Below are 17,204 nucleotides of genomic sequence, written 5' to 3'. Positions count from 1 at the left end.
TGTGCTAAGGTCCCTTCCGACCCAAACACAGATGTGAATCTATGAATCTGTGCCTATTCAGGAAACTCTGCTCAGACTGGAAATTATCAGCTAAGTAGTAAGATAATTGATTAATTAAATATTAACTTTGCTACATTCCCCCTCACTGAACCCATCAGAATCCATGCATCCTATAGATGCCTCTCCCAAAATCTGATGTGATCCAATGCACTAAATGCTCTCATGATAACTATGTGAGCAAAACTATGCAACAGAATGTATTCTCACCAAAAAAATATAAAGAACAGACATACACATACACCATTAGGGGAACATTTCTTACAGAACAACCACTCCCTTTCTAATCTCACTATCCTCATGCTCAAGGGAAATCTATCTAGCACCTTTAAAAGGCAACTTTAGGAACAAAAATTCATAAACTGGCTGTACACTAGTAACCACAAACTGAACACTTATATTGTTTTTATGATACACTCTATCTAATTCCTGAAATTCTTCCTACACACTAAAGGCACTCTTAACTGCCTTTTTAATGACTCTCCTCTCTTTTTATATATCATCATCTCCCAGTAATGAAGTTTATTTAATTTGCTAATTGTTTGTCAGCTACCCCTGGGAATTTCTCCTCCCTTCACTTTCACAGCTCTATCCACTGTTCTTAACAATCGCTGTGCTTCCTTCCTTCATCAGACCTAAGGAAGAATGTCTTGCATTAGAAAGTTTGTCTAATTTAATCTCAGCAATGCAGTTGGTCCAATAACAGATAAGATCCAAAAAAAATTGCCTCTTGCATAATTCCTGGAACATCATGGCTACAGCATCACTGTAATAATACCATCTCTAAACTACTACAAATTTGTTCTTCAGTAGCAGCAAAATTACTCTCCTGTTTATGTAACTTAAATGTCTGCATAAAAAAATCCAACATGGTTGTCTCCTTAGACTACATACAGAGGGTTACACTAGAAGTTTAACTCCAGCAAAACAAAAGAGATGGTACACCTATCCCTCTTAGAAAATACTGTTGAGCTGTATAGAAATTCAATGATTTCTTACTAATACAATGTTACACAGCTTGAGGAAAAGCCACAGAAGTTTGACATCTTTGTTTCTAGGTATACTGGAGGGGAAATAGCATTGCCTTTTTATACAGTAATACCTTCATCTCTGGAAAGGTTGAAAAAAAATAATCTGCATGTGATTTTTCAGAGATTTGATTGCTATTATGCCCCAACAATTAATATATCAAAGAAATCAATTCATAAATTGTGTCCACTTACTAGATACAACAATGTATTAATATTTAACAGAACTTAAAACTTGGATTTTGGAGAGCTAAAAGATTCTCTGATAAAGATCTGATTTGTTTATAGCTTTAATCCTAGTTGCATAATACCTGCAGAGCAGAACTAAAAATCAGGAAGGAATTTAACAAGCAATAAGCAGTAAACTATGCTCTCATTTACACAGGAAAGTTGTGGGGGTTTGGCGAGTGTGTTGGATGTGCTGCTCATGGCTGTGTTGCTTGTTTGGATTTTTTGAGGGAGGTGTGGGTCTACCTTACAAGGTGTGAATTTAAACCAACACAATTATTCTGTTATATCCCACATAGGCTCAGAGACAGCCATGTTAGCCTGAAGTTTGGCAAAAGATAGGGTATGGTGGCTGGTCTGGAGAAGCATTCTGAGAGAGACATGCGGATTCTCTAATTTCAGTATGATGTTCTAATTTCAGTGCTTCCTCCCAAATTCATCTTATAACAGTTGATGAGAAATTTAAGCAGAGGAAAGTATTCACATAGGAGTTTATACTGCTATAAGCATACCTGGCATAATTGTATTAGTATAACTGATTAAACCTTCCCATACAGACAAGCCTTTAGACAGAAGCTTGTCTATAGGAAATATGATACCGAGCTTCTCAAAAATGAATATTCTGCTAAAGAAAAAGTTTTAAATTATTGCAGCATAACATATTTGCCAAAATGTGCAAAGCAAGAAAGATGTTCTTGGTTTGACAACTTTCCACCATGGAAAAATTCTACAGAAAATCCAGAACAAGCTGTGATTATTGTAGCTGATCATTTTATACTCAGTGTGTACATCATTTGAGTTTCAAAACCCATTGCACCAAAGAATGTTGCACTTCGGTAAGTGAACAGACTTCCCCCAAAAAGTCTTCCAAATACCACTGGGGCAGTGTCTTTCTCACCGCGCCCCGCCCCTTGTGTTGAATCTTTTACTTGCAATTTTTTTTTATAACATAAGAATAAAATTGGCCAGGTTGAATTTGAGTTTGGTAGTCATGTTTTTAAACCATTGTTTCAGATGGCGTTAACTGTATTGAACAAAGTTCAGGACAGGGTTGGAATGTGTATACCCAAGACAACTCAAATCTGAAGCAAAGAACACCATAGTTTTAGGACTGAGCAATCCTAAAGAAGCAATGCTAGATGCAGCCAAGCCTAGAGAGGAGGCTTGGACTGAACTCTGTCATGTTGCTGTTTGCCAGAAGAGATACATTTGGCTACATAGTGTGTGGATTTTGATTTAGACTGGTTTGGGATAGAAGCTGATTAAAATTCCTCTAAAACTATCATAAACATGATTTAGCAATAGAATAGTATCAAAGTGAATGAATGGGTGATACAGCTATGATACTCTGCTTTGTTTGATCTTTTCAAAGCTAAAACTTGAATTGGCCTCAAACAAATTGCCACAAAACCATGTTAACTTGTCTTGAGAGCACTAAATTATTGATATTATGAATCAGTTAAGCAAACATTTTAGACAAAATTTTTGCTGGCAAGTTGTGTAACTTTTTAGTAATGAAGTGAGAATTCACAAGGTTCTGTACCTACAAGATTTTATTTTAAACAGGACTATGCTGGAAAGTGTTTAATGACGATCAACAAGTAAGCCTTTGTTCTATAGAAAATCACAGATATGGTTAAAGCTGAAAGGTGTTCCAGGCTAACCGTAGGCAGCAATTAAGTCCCTATACGTTGTCATATAGTTGGAAACATTCAGAGCCACCACCCAAGGCAATGAGATACCTTGCAATGCCTGATCAGAAGCTACATTTTGTGGTCCAACAAGTTCCCAGATTGCAAATACAAAGACTAAGGGACTGCTTATAAAGAGGTGGATACAAGAGACAGAAATCCAGAGGAAAGTACCCATGAATATGACTGTGAAAAGGAACAGAGACCAAAACTCTTGAGCACAGAACAGACTGGAAAGGCAGATTTGAGAATTTCTGAGCAAGCAAGGTGCTTGCTTCTATGTCTTATTATATTCAGGGAAATGAGATATTTTGGCCCTTCCTGGTACATGAACAGGATTGCTGAAAAGAACATACTTAACTTGCATTATTAGTTTTTCTCTTAATGAACCAAACTTGCAAAGCCCCAAATTCTGTCTACTTTAACTGCTCATTCAGGGGAAAGGGGCAGCAACAGAAACTATTTGACTTTTAGGAACTGTAAGGCATCTTACTAAGTTCTGTTTTCATACATTCTCTTACCTTAATTGCTTGTCTGCATCTGCTTTAAACTGTTTTAAAAGTGCTTATAACATCAGACTCACACCATCACCTAAAAGCCAAATTGTAAATGAGCAAAGATGAAACTTTAAGTGAACACTCCTTTAAAAACAAATCTCACTAATATATTCCTTCTTGAGTTAAATGGACCATATTGTACAATGCAGAAAGTGGGAAACCTTTCTTAAATAGTATTATTCTTGGTGGTAGCTGGGGTACAAGAGTGGACCAGCTGCATAAATCAGACTAAGAAGACATGATCCTTTCATGGGTGTAGGTTGTAGCTGTGCTGGTGTAAGCACATAGGTAGACATTTCCTTGGGTAAATTTGGTATATTTTATTAAACCAACTCAGATAGTTGGAAACATTCTTCTTTGCAAGTTTTTGAGTACAATTACCCTTTGATTACTTGATGAAGGGTAATTGTACTCGAAAGCTTGAAAAGAAGAATGTTTCCAACTATTTGAGTTGGTCTAATAAAAGATATTGGATTTATCCAAAGACCCTTGTCTACCTATGATCCTTTCATGACTCTCTGAAGACAAATTGGTGTTAGACGTGTGGAAGGGTTTAGCGTAGGTGTTAAGCCAGTTGTTCTCAACTTTTCTAGATATAAGGAATTCCTCTAGACTCAAGGCACCCTTAAATAAAATAATAACTTTGTAACTTTTGTGAACTGAGTGGCACCCCATTTGAAAAGTTAACTTATTTATTATAGTGCTTACCTCCTTGAATAGGGGCTGGACAGTAAGGACAGATCAGTGGCCAGGCAGCAAAGAGGTTCGGCCTGTGCCTATCTCTGTTTATCTCCTCACACCTTGATGCACTGTTCAAAGGATCTTGCTTTATCCAGGGGTGCCCCAGCACCCTAGCTGAGAATCACGGTGTTAGAGTTTTGTTGCTGATGGCCAGGAAAGGACAGTCATGCCAGGAGAGATTCTGATTGAGGGCATCGAGGTAGGTTTAGTTAGCAAAAAGAATTGAGTGGAACTTCTTACCACAAGCAGCCAGGATTGTCTAATTGTCATCCTTCCTACTTATCATTTTGCAATGCATTTTCAGTGTCCCTTGTTTACCATGAACTGAACCATCTTCCTTCCCTTGGAGCAATTCCAGAGTATCCAATCCCATTCCCTTGCCCGTAGATAAATATATTGCCCATCTTTCAATGCATGAACTGCTCCCTGAACTGCTGTAACAAGCTGTCACGATACTATCGCATGACCAGATGAAATCAGGAGTTTAAAACAATGTGACCCTAAAGGGAACTTAGGCTACACTGGCAACTGAATCTTTCAGAGGAAACTGAATACATCCAGATTTCTCTCCATTGCACACAGAGCTGAGAGGCATTTATTTCTCATTGTTGTCATGAAAAGGATGAATGGTGTATTTCCCTATTGGCTAAATTTTGTACAGGAAATAAAACTGTGACGCTAATGTCCCTGCTACACATTCAAATGAAAGGTGGATAGAACCCAGCTATAGACTTGTTATACATGTTCCAGCACTAACTTCATCACTGGGTGGCACATTTTAGCTGGACAGTCACTTTTGTTGTGCAATAATTACTTTGTACATGCAGCCTGTCTAAAAGTATTGCATGATTAACCAGTCAATTGTACGATGATGACAATGCACTTGTGGCCCATCTAAATTAATTGCAAGTATCACGTAATAAATGTAATGTGTAACAGGGGCCTGCTTTCTGCGCATATTCACAAATATGTCCAGATGGCTGCACACTACATTGCTGGGCACAGGCTGGGCTGCATTTCCTCTCCTGTGTGGATGCTTCACAGGTGTTGCTGCTGGGAGCCATGTCTCTGCCTGTACTTACGTCACTGAGTGTGCATGCAGCTTGTGTCCCTTGTCCTGGGCACGAATGCAGTGGGATATGCTTAGAGGTGCGCAAGGGACAGGCCATGCTCGGACAACAGAACCGAGGCTCACACCCCCCTGCAGGCCTGAAAGAATTTGTTGGTTCTCAGTGAAGCCCCAGGGGCTGCGGTAATACTATCATTTGGCTTTCACATGAAGAGGGCTGTAGCCCTACTGGTTCAGCCCCCAAAACACAGCTCTATGCGGCCACCTGCGTGTTCCCAGCAACGCCATGCCATCCCCTTCCCCTCAGCGTCCACACCCCAGCCAGGCCCTGGGTGAGCTCTTCTCCTTGTTGCTAATAGCAACAATCCTGAGCCGCCCGGACTCGGCGCTCGATTTTCCAGCCCGCTCCCACTTGTTTCTTTTGCTAAGCGTTGGGGGGGGGGAGGGAGGGACGCAGACGGGGTCGATCTGCGTCTCGGCACTGGATTGCTCTGCCCTACTCCGCGCTCCGTGTTGTGGTCGGGGACAAAATGGCGGCGGCGGCGGCGGCGGGGGCTGCCTTGCTGGGCAAGGGGCTGGACATCAGCCTGGCGGCGCTGCAGCAACACGACCCCTACATCAGCAGTATCGTGGACGTAGCCAGCCAGGTGGCGCTCTACACTTTCGGGCACCGCGCCAACGAGTGGGTACGTGCGGGGCCCGCGCGGCGCAGGGGGCTGCCTCGCCCTGCCGCGTCGCGTCGCATCGCATAGCAATTCCCCCACGCCGGGCCGGGGCGGCGCTCGCCCCGCAGCGCTAGGTCCGGGCCCAGGTGCTCCTGAGACAGGGGAGAGGGAGCTGCCCCGGGCCAGCTCCTCGCTGGGCCGAAGGCAGGGGGGAGATGCACCTTTACAGGCTGAGGAAGTAAGATCTCTCGATAGGCACACACGCCGGATATAAAGATACAACACTCTGTACGTAATGCCCTCACCTCCTATCTATGTGTGTGTATATATATATATTTAGAGAGAGAGAAAGAGAGAGACGTATTTTATATATATATGTATATAATACAATGCACATTCTCTAGCGTATAGTATGTTTGTGCATACACATCTAGCGGACATGCATACTACCCCTGGATCTGCACACAGGATGACAGCAGGCTGCCACTGCAGGCTAGGACTGGTGGCGGCATTGGGATTTTCCTGGCACTTGGCATAGCCTGCCCCAAGCACTGGGAAGAGCCCAGTGCTGCCGCTAGCTCCAGCCTGCAGCAGCAGCCTGCTGTTGTCCCACATGCAGATCTGGGAGTACGTGCACCCCAGGAAGAGCCTGGCACAGTCCCCCAGCCCGCAGCCCTCCCAGGGCGTGTGGAGCAAGAGGCAACCCTCTGCCCCCCCACTGACAGTTCCCTCTGCAGCTGGCACTGGCTGGTGTTGTGGCTGCTGCAGCAGGGGCCTGGGGTGAGTGTGGACAGGCTGTGCCACCCCCTGTGATGCTCAGGGCTCTGCTTGTCCACATTCATCCTAGCCCCTGCTGCAGCAGTTCCAAGAGCAGCCAACACCAGGAGCCTGCACCACGGCAGGGCGCAGCCCAGGAACTGTTTTGAGTGGGGACAGGTGGAGCCCAGGAGGGTGGGGACAGGCGGAACATGGTGCTGGCCATTCCCTGGGCTGCTACAATAGGGCCGTGGCCCTTTCCCTTCTCCCCACAGACTTACCTGCTTGTGATCGGCATAGGTGCCCTACCAACCCATTTGAGCGAATTTGCCTTGCATATAACGAATTATGGGTCTAAAAATGCTCTTCGTATAAGAGTGAATTCACATACACAGACCCTGCGCAAATCAAGAGAAACTTGTATGTGTGTGTGTATATATACATAGATAGGAATATACACTTCTTATTTTCTTAGTCTATAAGGTGCATCTCTATATATTTATATTTACGTATTGTGTGTGTGTGCAATCTGTAGAAAAAGAGAGAGCATAAGCTTTTCTAACAGGAGATGGGCCCACTTCTCCACCCTGCCTTGAAAGTCTCGAGTCCCTGGACCCCAGCCCAAACCCATGAGAGAGCAGCTGTGCACAATGAGCTGGCTTCCTTGCACTGGATCCCTTGACTTGGAGCTGTGGCACTTAGCAGGTTGCTAGCCACTGCCCTTCCAGAGCCAGTCATCTGAAACAAGGAGTGTTGTGTAGGAAAGACTTAGGTGGGAGTGACTGGAGCTTTGCTCTGTGGGATGTGGGAAGTGTTTCCCACAGCATCCCAGCCACAACAATAATGTAGAGTTACAGATGTACCTGCAGTAGTGAGCTAAAATCAGGAAGTGATGATTGCTTATCATAATCCCAAGCTTTTCAGTTGCTTTGGGGAGGGCACAGTGTTCTGTTGCAATTCTGATCTGTTGTGGCCTTTCTGAGTTCTTTGCAATAGAAGAACTGTTCTGGTTGGATTTTTTTTTCTGTGGTCAGTAACCAACTGAAAAGTAAGAGCCATTGTTTTTTGAGTGCCTCGAGTCTTAACAAGCTGCCTCAAGCTGAATGAGGGATGCCTTGAGTTTAAACAGATTGAGAACAACTGCATTAATAATATGCTTAACACAGGAAGTGAATAAACCTGGCTGCAGCTTTAAGCACAGGAATGATGTATAATCCTGCAACACGGAATAGTTTGTATTTACATAGTAGTTTGCTTTAATTGAAATACTAGCCTATGGGCCGGGGTGAGTGGGAAGGAAACTAAATAGGCCAATGTGGGCGCGTCTACATGTGCAGTTTAATAAGCAGTAGACTATTTTACTGTGCATTAATGTAATGTAAAAAAAAATTACATTACACTAATGCACAGTAAAATATTGTGCATTAAGTGTCACTAAAAAACCATGCAGATATGCTACTGGAGAGGCAGGGTCGTGGCAGCACAGGGCCGGAGTTTCCACAGAGACTCACTCCAGCGGCTGGGGCTGGGGCTGGGGCTGGGGCCGAGGCTGGGATTTTGTGCCTGTGACAGCATGGTCTGGGGCAGAGGCAGAGCTGAGATCTGCTGCCTGCCTGGGGTGTGTGGGCTGTGGATCGCAGCTGTGCCATGGCTTTGGACCATGCTGTCATGGCTGCAGTATCTTGGCCCCAGCGCTAGAGCAGCTCCCTGTCCATCTGTGCGCTCTGCCAGTGCTGCTGGAGCCAGTTTCTGTGGAAACCCTGGCCCCACACTGTCAGGGCCCTGTCCCTCCTGGGGTCCCCAGGGAAACTGGCCATAGCAACATGGGCAGAGGCTGCTGGGAAATGGAGTTCACTGTGGCACGAATCTGGCCTACAGGCCAGACTGCTGCCTCTGTTCTAGAGGGTTGCTGAAGGGTTTTGTTCCATTTTATTTTAATGGTGGCTCATCAGTTATCATGGCTGATGGAACATGAAGAAAAGAAGAAACAGGACTGGATGTTGATTCTGAGGCTTAAAACCCCCCAGATCTGGTGATTTCCAAAGCATCTCATAATGCATGTCAGCTGAAGAATGAACTATGCTAGTTGTATTTGCTAGTAAAATACATAAAGCAGAATTTAGTTATTTGCATGTTACATGAGTCAGCTGTGTAACTGATGGCCTTTAGTTAGAAGAAGATAAGGGATTATTTATGGTTGACAAAATTAATATCTATATGCTTCCTGTTCAGTAAGCAATGGCCTTTATATATGGCAACCTTCACTTCTCTCTTCTTTGTAAGGAACAATACCTTATGTTGCCATCTCAGTATATGAATCATCCAGGTGTGATTTTAAGATGGGGGATTCAGTCCCTATCGCATTCTTTCTGCTTGCCAGTATAGGGGGATTCCAGGAGCATGATGTACTCTTCATCTCTAGAGTTTCCTTCCGTTGAGGTTTTTAAGACCTAGGTAGACAAAGCCTTGGCTGAGATAGTATAGTTGGGAATGGACCCACTTTGAGGAGGGGGTTAAACAAGATGATATGCTGAGGTCCCTTCCAACCCTAATTTTCTATGATTATGTTAAATACACTAAATTAACCTGTACCTTACTGCTGCTAGTTCCATTAACTAATTTGTGCATGCTAAACATTGATTTTTTTTTCACCTGATGAGTTTTTATTTGAATTGTTTGAATGCTGCTTTTATTTTAGGAGAAGACTGACGTGGAAGGAACGCTGTTTGTTTACACAAGGTGAGAACATTGTATGTTCATGTCTGAATAAAGAACCTGTGGTAGTAAAAAAGCCCATCAGAAAAGAATACTGCTAAGGTACCTACTCTGAATCCTGGTTTACTCCAAGGCAAAGAAGAATAGCAAAGTTAATTTGAATTTTTCAAAGACAAAGCAGGGAAGAAAACACTGAAAAAGAGAACATTACCTTGTATTTGTTCCTATGCGTAAGACTTTGAAAATGTAAATGTCAGTATGGATGAACTAGATAATTCTGTGACAGTATCCTGGTTAACATAGGATATATCATTTGCCCTTTTGGAAACCAAAAAACTAAATGGTTAAGTAAATGATGGTCCTTGTTTAAGGTTTAAAAAAATGGTAGGGCTTAAAAACCATTGTAACTCTTTCCTTTATAGGAGAAAGTTCTTACTGGGCATATCTACACATGCCGCTATGGCGCAGTAGCAACGTACTACAGCTACGTAGCATTGGTGGGCACAAACTGGGGCGCCGCAGCTACATCGGAGTAGCAACACACTTTCTCATTATAGTGCATTGCTGCAGCGACATAGCAGCTAAAAATAACTATGCGTTACCAGCATGGCACAGTATAGGCTGTTACTGCGCCATCATTTAGCACTTCCAAAAGGAAGTACTAAATGACAGCGTGCTAATAAAGGCACCACAGGGACATGTGTATGCACACCCACTGCTTCCTCAAATTTTCTCTGTCAAATGACTTCCAGTGTAACAGGAAACGAACCACTCTGAGCTACCACCCTACATGGTGATGTTTTTTTCTAATTGCTCTGGCCCTTTCTTTAAGTTCATAATTCTAATTTTATATCATGTTTGCTGGCTTCCAGCTCTTGCTTATTTCTTAACTAAAGGTAAAGTCTGTTTGGAAAACTGTTTCACACATTTATACTGTTTATTTTGTTGGGTTTTTTTTAAGGCAAGAAGGGACCATCATATCATCTAGCCCAACCTTTTTGGCCCACAAGCCAGATAAGTATTGCCAGGTCCATCTGTGGACCTGATGCAGCATGTGTGGCAGTTGCCCGGGCTGAGCCGTATCTGGCCCTACAGGGCTTGGAAATATGGCAGTGGGGAAGGAATGGCAGTGTTAATTGCCATGTGTCCCCTACCACCACATTTTCCAACCTTTAGGGCAGTGTTTCTCAACCTTTTAAGTAGCTGGTACCCCCTAACTTTTGAAAATGTTAATAAGTACCCCAACACTCAGTTTTCCAGGGAATTTTATATTTACAGACTAACGTGTGCCATATGTTGGAAGAAGGGCCCGTGTATATAAGGCAGTGATATAACAGATGTCTGATCTGGTGTGGGTAGGGTTGCCACCTTTTACACCAGGGGTGCGTAACTCAAGTATGTACCTGGGCTAGCGGTGATGTTGGCCAAAGCTAGAATGGCTGAATCCAGTGCCACTCAGAGCATAGTACACCAATTTTTTGCCATAGTTTTGAGAGGAAGAAGGGGCAAGAGAAAGAGGAAAAGAAGGTGAGAGAGAGAGTGTTGGAGTACCCGTGTATCCCCTGCCTATGTCTTGTGTACCCCCAGGGGTAAATGTACCACAGGTTGTGAAATTGTGCTTTAGGGAACCCCACCAGCTGGATGCCATGGTTCTCCGGCTTGGATTTGGCCTGTGGGCCTGGGGTTGAGCACCCTGATCTAGTCTTAACTTCTGTATAACAGAGCATGCCCTCAACCTACTTCTCTGTGCACAGGGCTTTCAGGGAGTTAGAATTATGATTTGCCTGATTCCAGTCTTAAAAAGAGAAGGTAAGTTAGCTAATAGTGTGGCAGCTGTTAGGCTGGAATTCTGAAGCATGTAAATGGATTTCTTTTATCAGTTTTTATTCTTTTCAAAGTCTGGCAAAGAGACTTGGATAGGGGAGGCAGGGGAATTTGGAAGAAATAGTACAGAGTAAACAGAGTGTACAAGGGAACCCAATATTTTCAAAATCCTGGAAGCTGGCTCTGAACTTTTTTTTTGTACCCAGTAGCAGTACTTCCCCAACTCATTCTTCTCATCAAATGAATGGAGAAACAAAATAAGAGGCATGCTATTGTAACTGCCACTGCTACATGAAGAAGTGGCTGCCAGTAAGTAGGGGTTGGCAGATCAAAGATATTTTGCCTGCTGCATAGGAGAAATTTGAGTCTCCTGTGTACAGAATCTCTGGGGCGGCTCATAGCCTGCCTTCCTTATTCTAGAGTGCCAGCACTTGGGTCCCTGCTGTTACCTTTCTGGGCCTTGAAAAGATGGAAACCAAGTAAGTAATTTATTTACCTGCTGCAGTTTCTAAGTCTAGTAGCTGCAGTGCTTTCTGTTGGGTTATGCTTGTGTTTTATTGGTCACGGCACTGACAGAGAGAGAGTAGAGGTACACTAATAAAGATTTTTTTGGCCAATTATTAACCAGCTATATCTGCGGATGCTGATCTGATGCCTGATATGCAGCGCGGCGGCTTGGAGAACAGTGTTGGGCCAGTAGGCCTGGCAGGGTGGGTGCATTTTGAAGTCCCCATGGTAAGGGAAGGAGTGGGGCTGTGGCAGGGGCAAGCACTGCCCAGCTGGGGCATGGAAGGATGCGGGACAGCTGCGGGTGACTCATCCAGGTGGGGTGTGGGGTAAGGGTGCAGCTCCTGCCACTGTGCGCACCCTGGGGGAGGTATGGGGGCATATACTGCACCCCCCACTCCCGACTTGTGCATACAGCGAGGGCAGGCTGTCTGCTGTGGGCTTGGGGCCAGGGCCTTTGCCAGGGCAGGTGATGTTAGCACTGGGAGGGGATGCTACAGGGTGGGCTACATCCACCCCAAAATTCACCATAGCCGCCCCCCTTAGCCGCCCTTCCCAGTGCCACCAAATGCCCCACCCCGTCTGCCTCAAGCACAGCCCTGGTCCAGCACCACTGCCGGGAAGAGGCCAGCACAGCCCCTGAGCCCACAGTAGCCATCCTGCACTCAGGCACTTCCAGCTTGTCTCTAGCCCCTTTCCTTTCTGTTTGGGAAGGTAGTGCCCAATTTATTTATTTTTTATTGGTGCTTGACCTCTAGACATTTTGAGCAGAAAATACCCAGTACACCAGCATACAGAATGCAGCTTAGTTTGCTTTGATGGTTGTGAAAAAACAGAATTGGACTGAGTTCTAGCCTGCAGTTCTTGCAGGAAGCACTGTGGGGCTGAGTGAGCACACTTTGCTAAATACTTCCTGTATGTAGTTTCATAAGTGGCATACATATATGCCCTTTTCATCCCAGAGGCAGATGACAGTCTCGGCCTGCTAAGTGCTTAGGCAAGTTGTGGCAGGCAGCAGGGAGGCTGCAAGTGTCAATAGAGCTGCACCAGGGTCCACAGAGCTCTGGCCTGGCTTATTGCTGGTGGCAGGTACACACAGGCCATGAGACAGATGGTGGGGAAGGGGCCAGGACTGCACTCAACAACAGGGATCACGCCCCTCACAGCTCCCCCACTGTCCACCCCTGGCACACCAGCATCTTACAAGTTGAGGTTGCAGATATTTTTGGCACTCTGTCCAAAAATGTTGCTGACCCCTGAGCTAAAATATTATTGCCCCTTGTGAATCCACACCAGGGCTGGCTTCTAGGGGGTCCTTCAGGAGAGGGAGACCAAATAAGACGGCTTCTTGGGGAATTCTGAAATAGCACTTCCCCTGCAAGTAGAGTGATCCATGACAGTGGTATCCAAACAAATTCCACACACCAGCCCTCCTTTACACTGGGGGACTGGGGTGGAGGGAGGGGCACCAGCAGGCTTGAGGGATCTCTTGCTTGAGAGTGAGGGGCATGGGCAGGGACTGGGCACTGGCATATCAGGGTTGCTTAGCACCACAAAGCAGTGGGGAGGTCAGGGGAGGGGAGACAGCTGCAGTAGGGGGCGGGGCATGGGCACAGCCACAGCTGGACCCACATCCTGGTGAGCAAAGGGGGCAGGGGGAGCTCTGATTTTTCATGATATAAAAACCAAAATCAAATGCCAAGGTATATAAGTATTTAGAATGTATTGTATTATGATGATTGAGGCACTGGTAGCCTTCCAAATGGCTTTAATATTGTAAAGTGATACCTGTATACATATACGTACAGTAAAATCTGTGTTTTCTGGCATGAGTGGGGAATGGGGGGCACCGGTTATCTAAAAATTCCGGTTATCTGAGAGTTGTAATCAAAGAAGACAATGCCATGCTTGTAGTGCAAATTAAAAAAAAAAAAAAGTGTACAATACATTACAGTATAACATGCTATATAAAAAATAAAATAGCATACAAATAAAAATGTCATAGTAGTCAGCCACCCCAAATTCCAGGGCAGCCCAGCCACAGGCTGCTGCAGCAGGAGGGAGGGGCATGCACACTCAGATTCCCTGCATGGGTACCCTCAGAGCGGTGCAGCAGGCAGCAATGCTGTGTGCGTGCTGCCACTGAAATTGTGGTTAATTAAGTATTCTAGTTAATTAAATGCTGGATAACAGAGATTTTACTGTATACTGTGTGTATTTGTATGTATGTATGTATATGTAGATACATAGTGTCATTTCATTTTAATTGAGGAAAAATATGGATTTGGGAGGTTTTAAAGCAGAGAATTTGACTTTTTTAACACAGAGAATTTGGGGGTTTTAAACAGAGAAAACCAGGATCCCTGCTATGAAGCATATGCAGTGGAATAAAAACCAGGTTATTCCTACCTGTGGTGAATAGGATGCACAACTGAGGCAATTCTTTTCTTTTGGTATAGCCAGTGATCTGTTGTCATAATTATGTGGAAACATGATAATAAATTGGGCATTTTACTTAGGCTGTAATTATCAACTGATTCTTGTTATGAATTATGAGGAAATATTCAAAATTAGACCTCTTACTGAGGATAATGCAGAAAAACTCAGAGCAGTACAATTCTGGCCATTGCTGTACATTACTCTTTCTAACACTTCCACTGGTTGTTTCATTTTTCTATTGCCTCCCATCCTGTGATGCTGGTTCATAGTTTGGAGTTCATATACACTCCCCACCTCGCATGTTTTACCAAACATGGCATCTAGTTAAATAACTGTCTAGTTACTATTTTGTCCATTAGTATCAATTTCAGTTCCAAAGCAACATTTATTAGTAATGAAAATAGAATTTGAGCCATGGAGTTTTCAAAAGCATGCATCTGCTTTAGTAGCATAAATTCCATTGAAAGATTGTAGTGGAGATTTGTTTTTTGAAAGCTCACCTAGGATGTGTCACACTTTATTATTTTTTTTATAATTATAATGAAGGCTGTCCACTGACTCACGGGCTGCATCTATACATGCACTTTACTACAGAGGAGTAAAGTGTCACCATCTGCAATGGAATTAGGCCGCAGTAAACTAATTTACACCGGTGTAAAATAGTACTGTCAGGAACAGTACTATCATACACCAGAGTAATTTGCTGTGATTTAAACGCATGTGTAGACCCTGACCGTGGGCATAAATTGTGCCTAGACAGCTCAGCCAGCTGGGGGCCAGACTCCTGCCTGCCATCTAGCCCCTCAGCTCTGTACTCTTAGCACCCTTGTACCCTAGTCAGTCCTTCCACCACCTGATGCTGCCACTCAGAGCTTGAGGCTGATTCCACCCCCCCACCCCCCAATTGCTCCATCCTGGCTCAAATCACTGCTGGCCTGGGTACAAGTATAGACACTGCATGCAGGAGTCATTTATGCCAGTATTTAGCACTTCACATTAATTGCACATGTAGACGCACCCAGGATCTCCAACATCATTCCTTCTGCTGTAGATGAAAAATATAAACCAGTTTTGATAAACTGACACCAGTGAGCTGGGACAAAATCATAAATGTGAAATCTCCCTTGGAAAGTGTAAGCCTTAGAACTTCCTGTATATGGAGGGCACAGAAATCACTGTGACTATAGGTTTGGGCCTTAAACTGTAGCATCACAGGAACTTCAGACTGTATAAAGAGCATTTGTTTTGGCTACTGTTATCTCAGCTGGTTTTCATACAATATTTAAGGGCTTGAAAACAAAAGGATTCCACAAAAGCTTCTAGACTCATTTAAGTTCTATGAGAGCATCTGTGTAAATTTTGGAAGACAAGGGATGTCTCAAAGAGTGAAGAAGGGTACTGTGTTGTCCTGTCTTTAAAAAGGAGGGAAAAGGAATACCTAGAAATTATAAACCAGTTAGCCTAATTTCAGTCACCAGAAAGATTCTGGAAGAAATGATTAAAGAATTGATTTGTAAGTGTTTAAAGATAATGAAGTAATTTTTTACAAAAATTCAGTATAGCTTGTCAAGTACCCTGTCAAAGAAGAGTATGAGATTACCTGATAGATAAGAGGAAGATGTAGGTGTGGTATAGCTTGACTTCAGAAAGCCTTTCAACACTGTCCCATAAGACATTTTGACAAGCAAGCTACGGAAGTACAATCTAGATCTAATTGCCATCAGATGTATACATATTTAGTAGGAAAAAATACTTCTTGAAGTTCCCCTGCCTGTCAAATTTGGAAGGTATTTCAATTGGTCTCTGTCTGGGATGTGCCCTGGTCCCAGTTTTAATCAGTATTTTAATTAACAGCTTGGAGGATGGCAAAATGTGGGTAACATTTGCAGATGACAATAAAATTCTTTTCAGGGGTTGTCAGGGTAAGAGTAGTTGCAGATACTTCAAAGGACTGGATCAGAATTCAAAGTAATCTTGACAAATTGGAGTGTGTCAGAAATAACAAGATGAAATTCAGTAAAGGCAAGTACAAAATGCTCCATCTGGAAGAATAAGTCAAATGCATAAATACAGATGTGGAATATCTAGCTGAGTAGCAGGATAGCAGAAAAGAAACTGAAGATTATAGTGGACCACAAACTAAAATGAATCAACAATTTGTTGCTGTTGCAAAAACATCAAATCTTGTTCTGGGATGTGCCATGAGACACAGGAGGTAATTATTCCTGTCTGCTTGACGCTGCTGAAGTTCCAGATGGAAGATTGCATCCCGTTTTGGTCTCAACACGTTTAAGAAAGAGGTAGACCAACTGGAAAGAGTTCAAAGCAACCTGAATGATTAGAACTTTAGAAAACATGTCTTGTGCGGTAAGTTTGAAGACGTGGGTTTTCTTTGAGAAAAGAGAAGGCCGATGGGACAACATAAAGACTTGTTATAAGGAAGACAGACAGTGTATTTTCCATGGCTCCTAGGAAAAAACTGGAAGAAATCTTCTGACTTTTCAGCCAAGATGACGTATGTTAGATATGGGCAGAAGCTTTCTAACTGTTAGGGTGTTAAAACACTGGAAAAAACTCATAGAAAGCTTTCTTCATTGGAGGTATTTTTTAGAGTAGGTTAGGCACAACTTTTGAGGATGGTTTGGTTATACCTGGTCTTGGCAGAATATAGGTTTTTGAACTAATTCAATGTTACCCTTCTGTGAGTCATAAAACAGCTTTGGAGCACTGCATAACTAAATAATATTCCTTTATATTTTGTCATGACTTTACTATTTCTGCTTGTTGCATTTCAGGTCAGCTTCTCCCAGGCATGGCTTCACCATTATGAATAGGCTGAGCATGGAAAACCGAACAGAGCCCATCACTAAAGACTTAGATTTCCAGCTCCAGGACCCTTTTCTTCTTTACAGAAATGCCAGATGTGA

The 17,204-nt window shown here is 43.5% G+C and overlaps 1 protein-coding gene across 5 annotated transcripts in view; it reads left to right on the top strand.

The window, feature by feature from the left end:
* Positions 1-5,886: 5,886 nt before the first annotated feature.
* Positions 5,887-17,204, top strand: part of DCP1B (decapping mRNA 1B) — a 68,751-nt gene continuing 57,433 nt past the window's right edge. For 2 of the 5 annotated variants that reach the window (XM_090043452.1, XM_090043451.1), the window contains exons 1-2: positions 5,921-6,057; positions 17,073-17,200. Coding sequence is in view for 4 of the 5 variants with exons in the window: in XM_090043451.1 (XP_089899577.1) it covers positions 17,104-17,200 (97 nt within the window). In the remaining variant the exon portion in view is untranslated. Of the gene's footprint in view, positions 6,058-6,143; positions 6,325-9,490; positions 9,532-11,744; positions 11,811-17,072; positions 17,201-17,204 lie in introns of those variants that run through there. The other 3 variants (XM_090043448.1, XM_090043450.1, XM_090043449.1) reach the window with 3 other exon arrangements.

The sequence above is a fragment of the Crocodylus siamensis genome, chromosome 4 (assembly GCF_052110815.1).
Source record: "Crocodylus siamensis isolate JL-2025a chromosome 4, ASM5211081v1, whole genome shotgun sequence".
Lineage (NCBI taxonomy): Eukaryota > Metazoa > Chordata > Crocodylia > Crocodylidae > Crocodylus > Crocodylus siamensis.
Note: the sequence above shows the minus strand (reverse complement) of the source record. Positions and strands in the feature narration are given on the sequence as shown.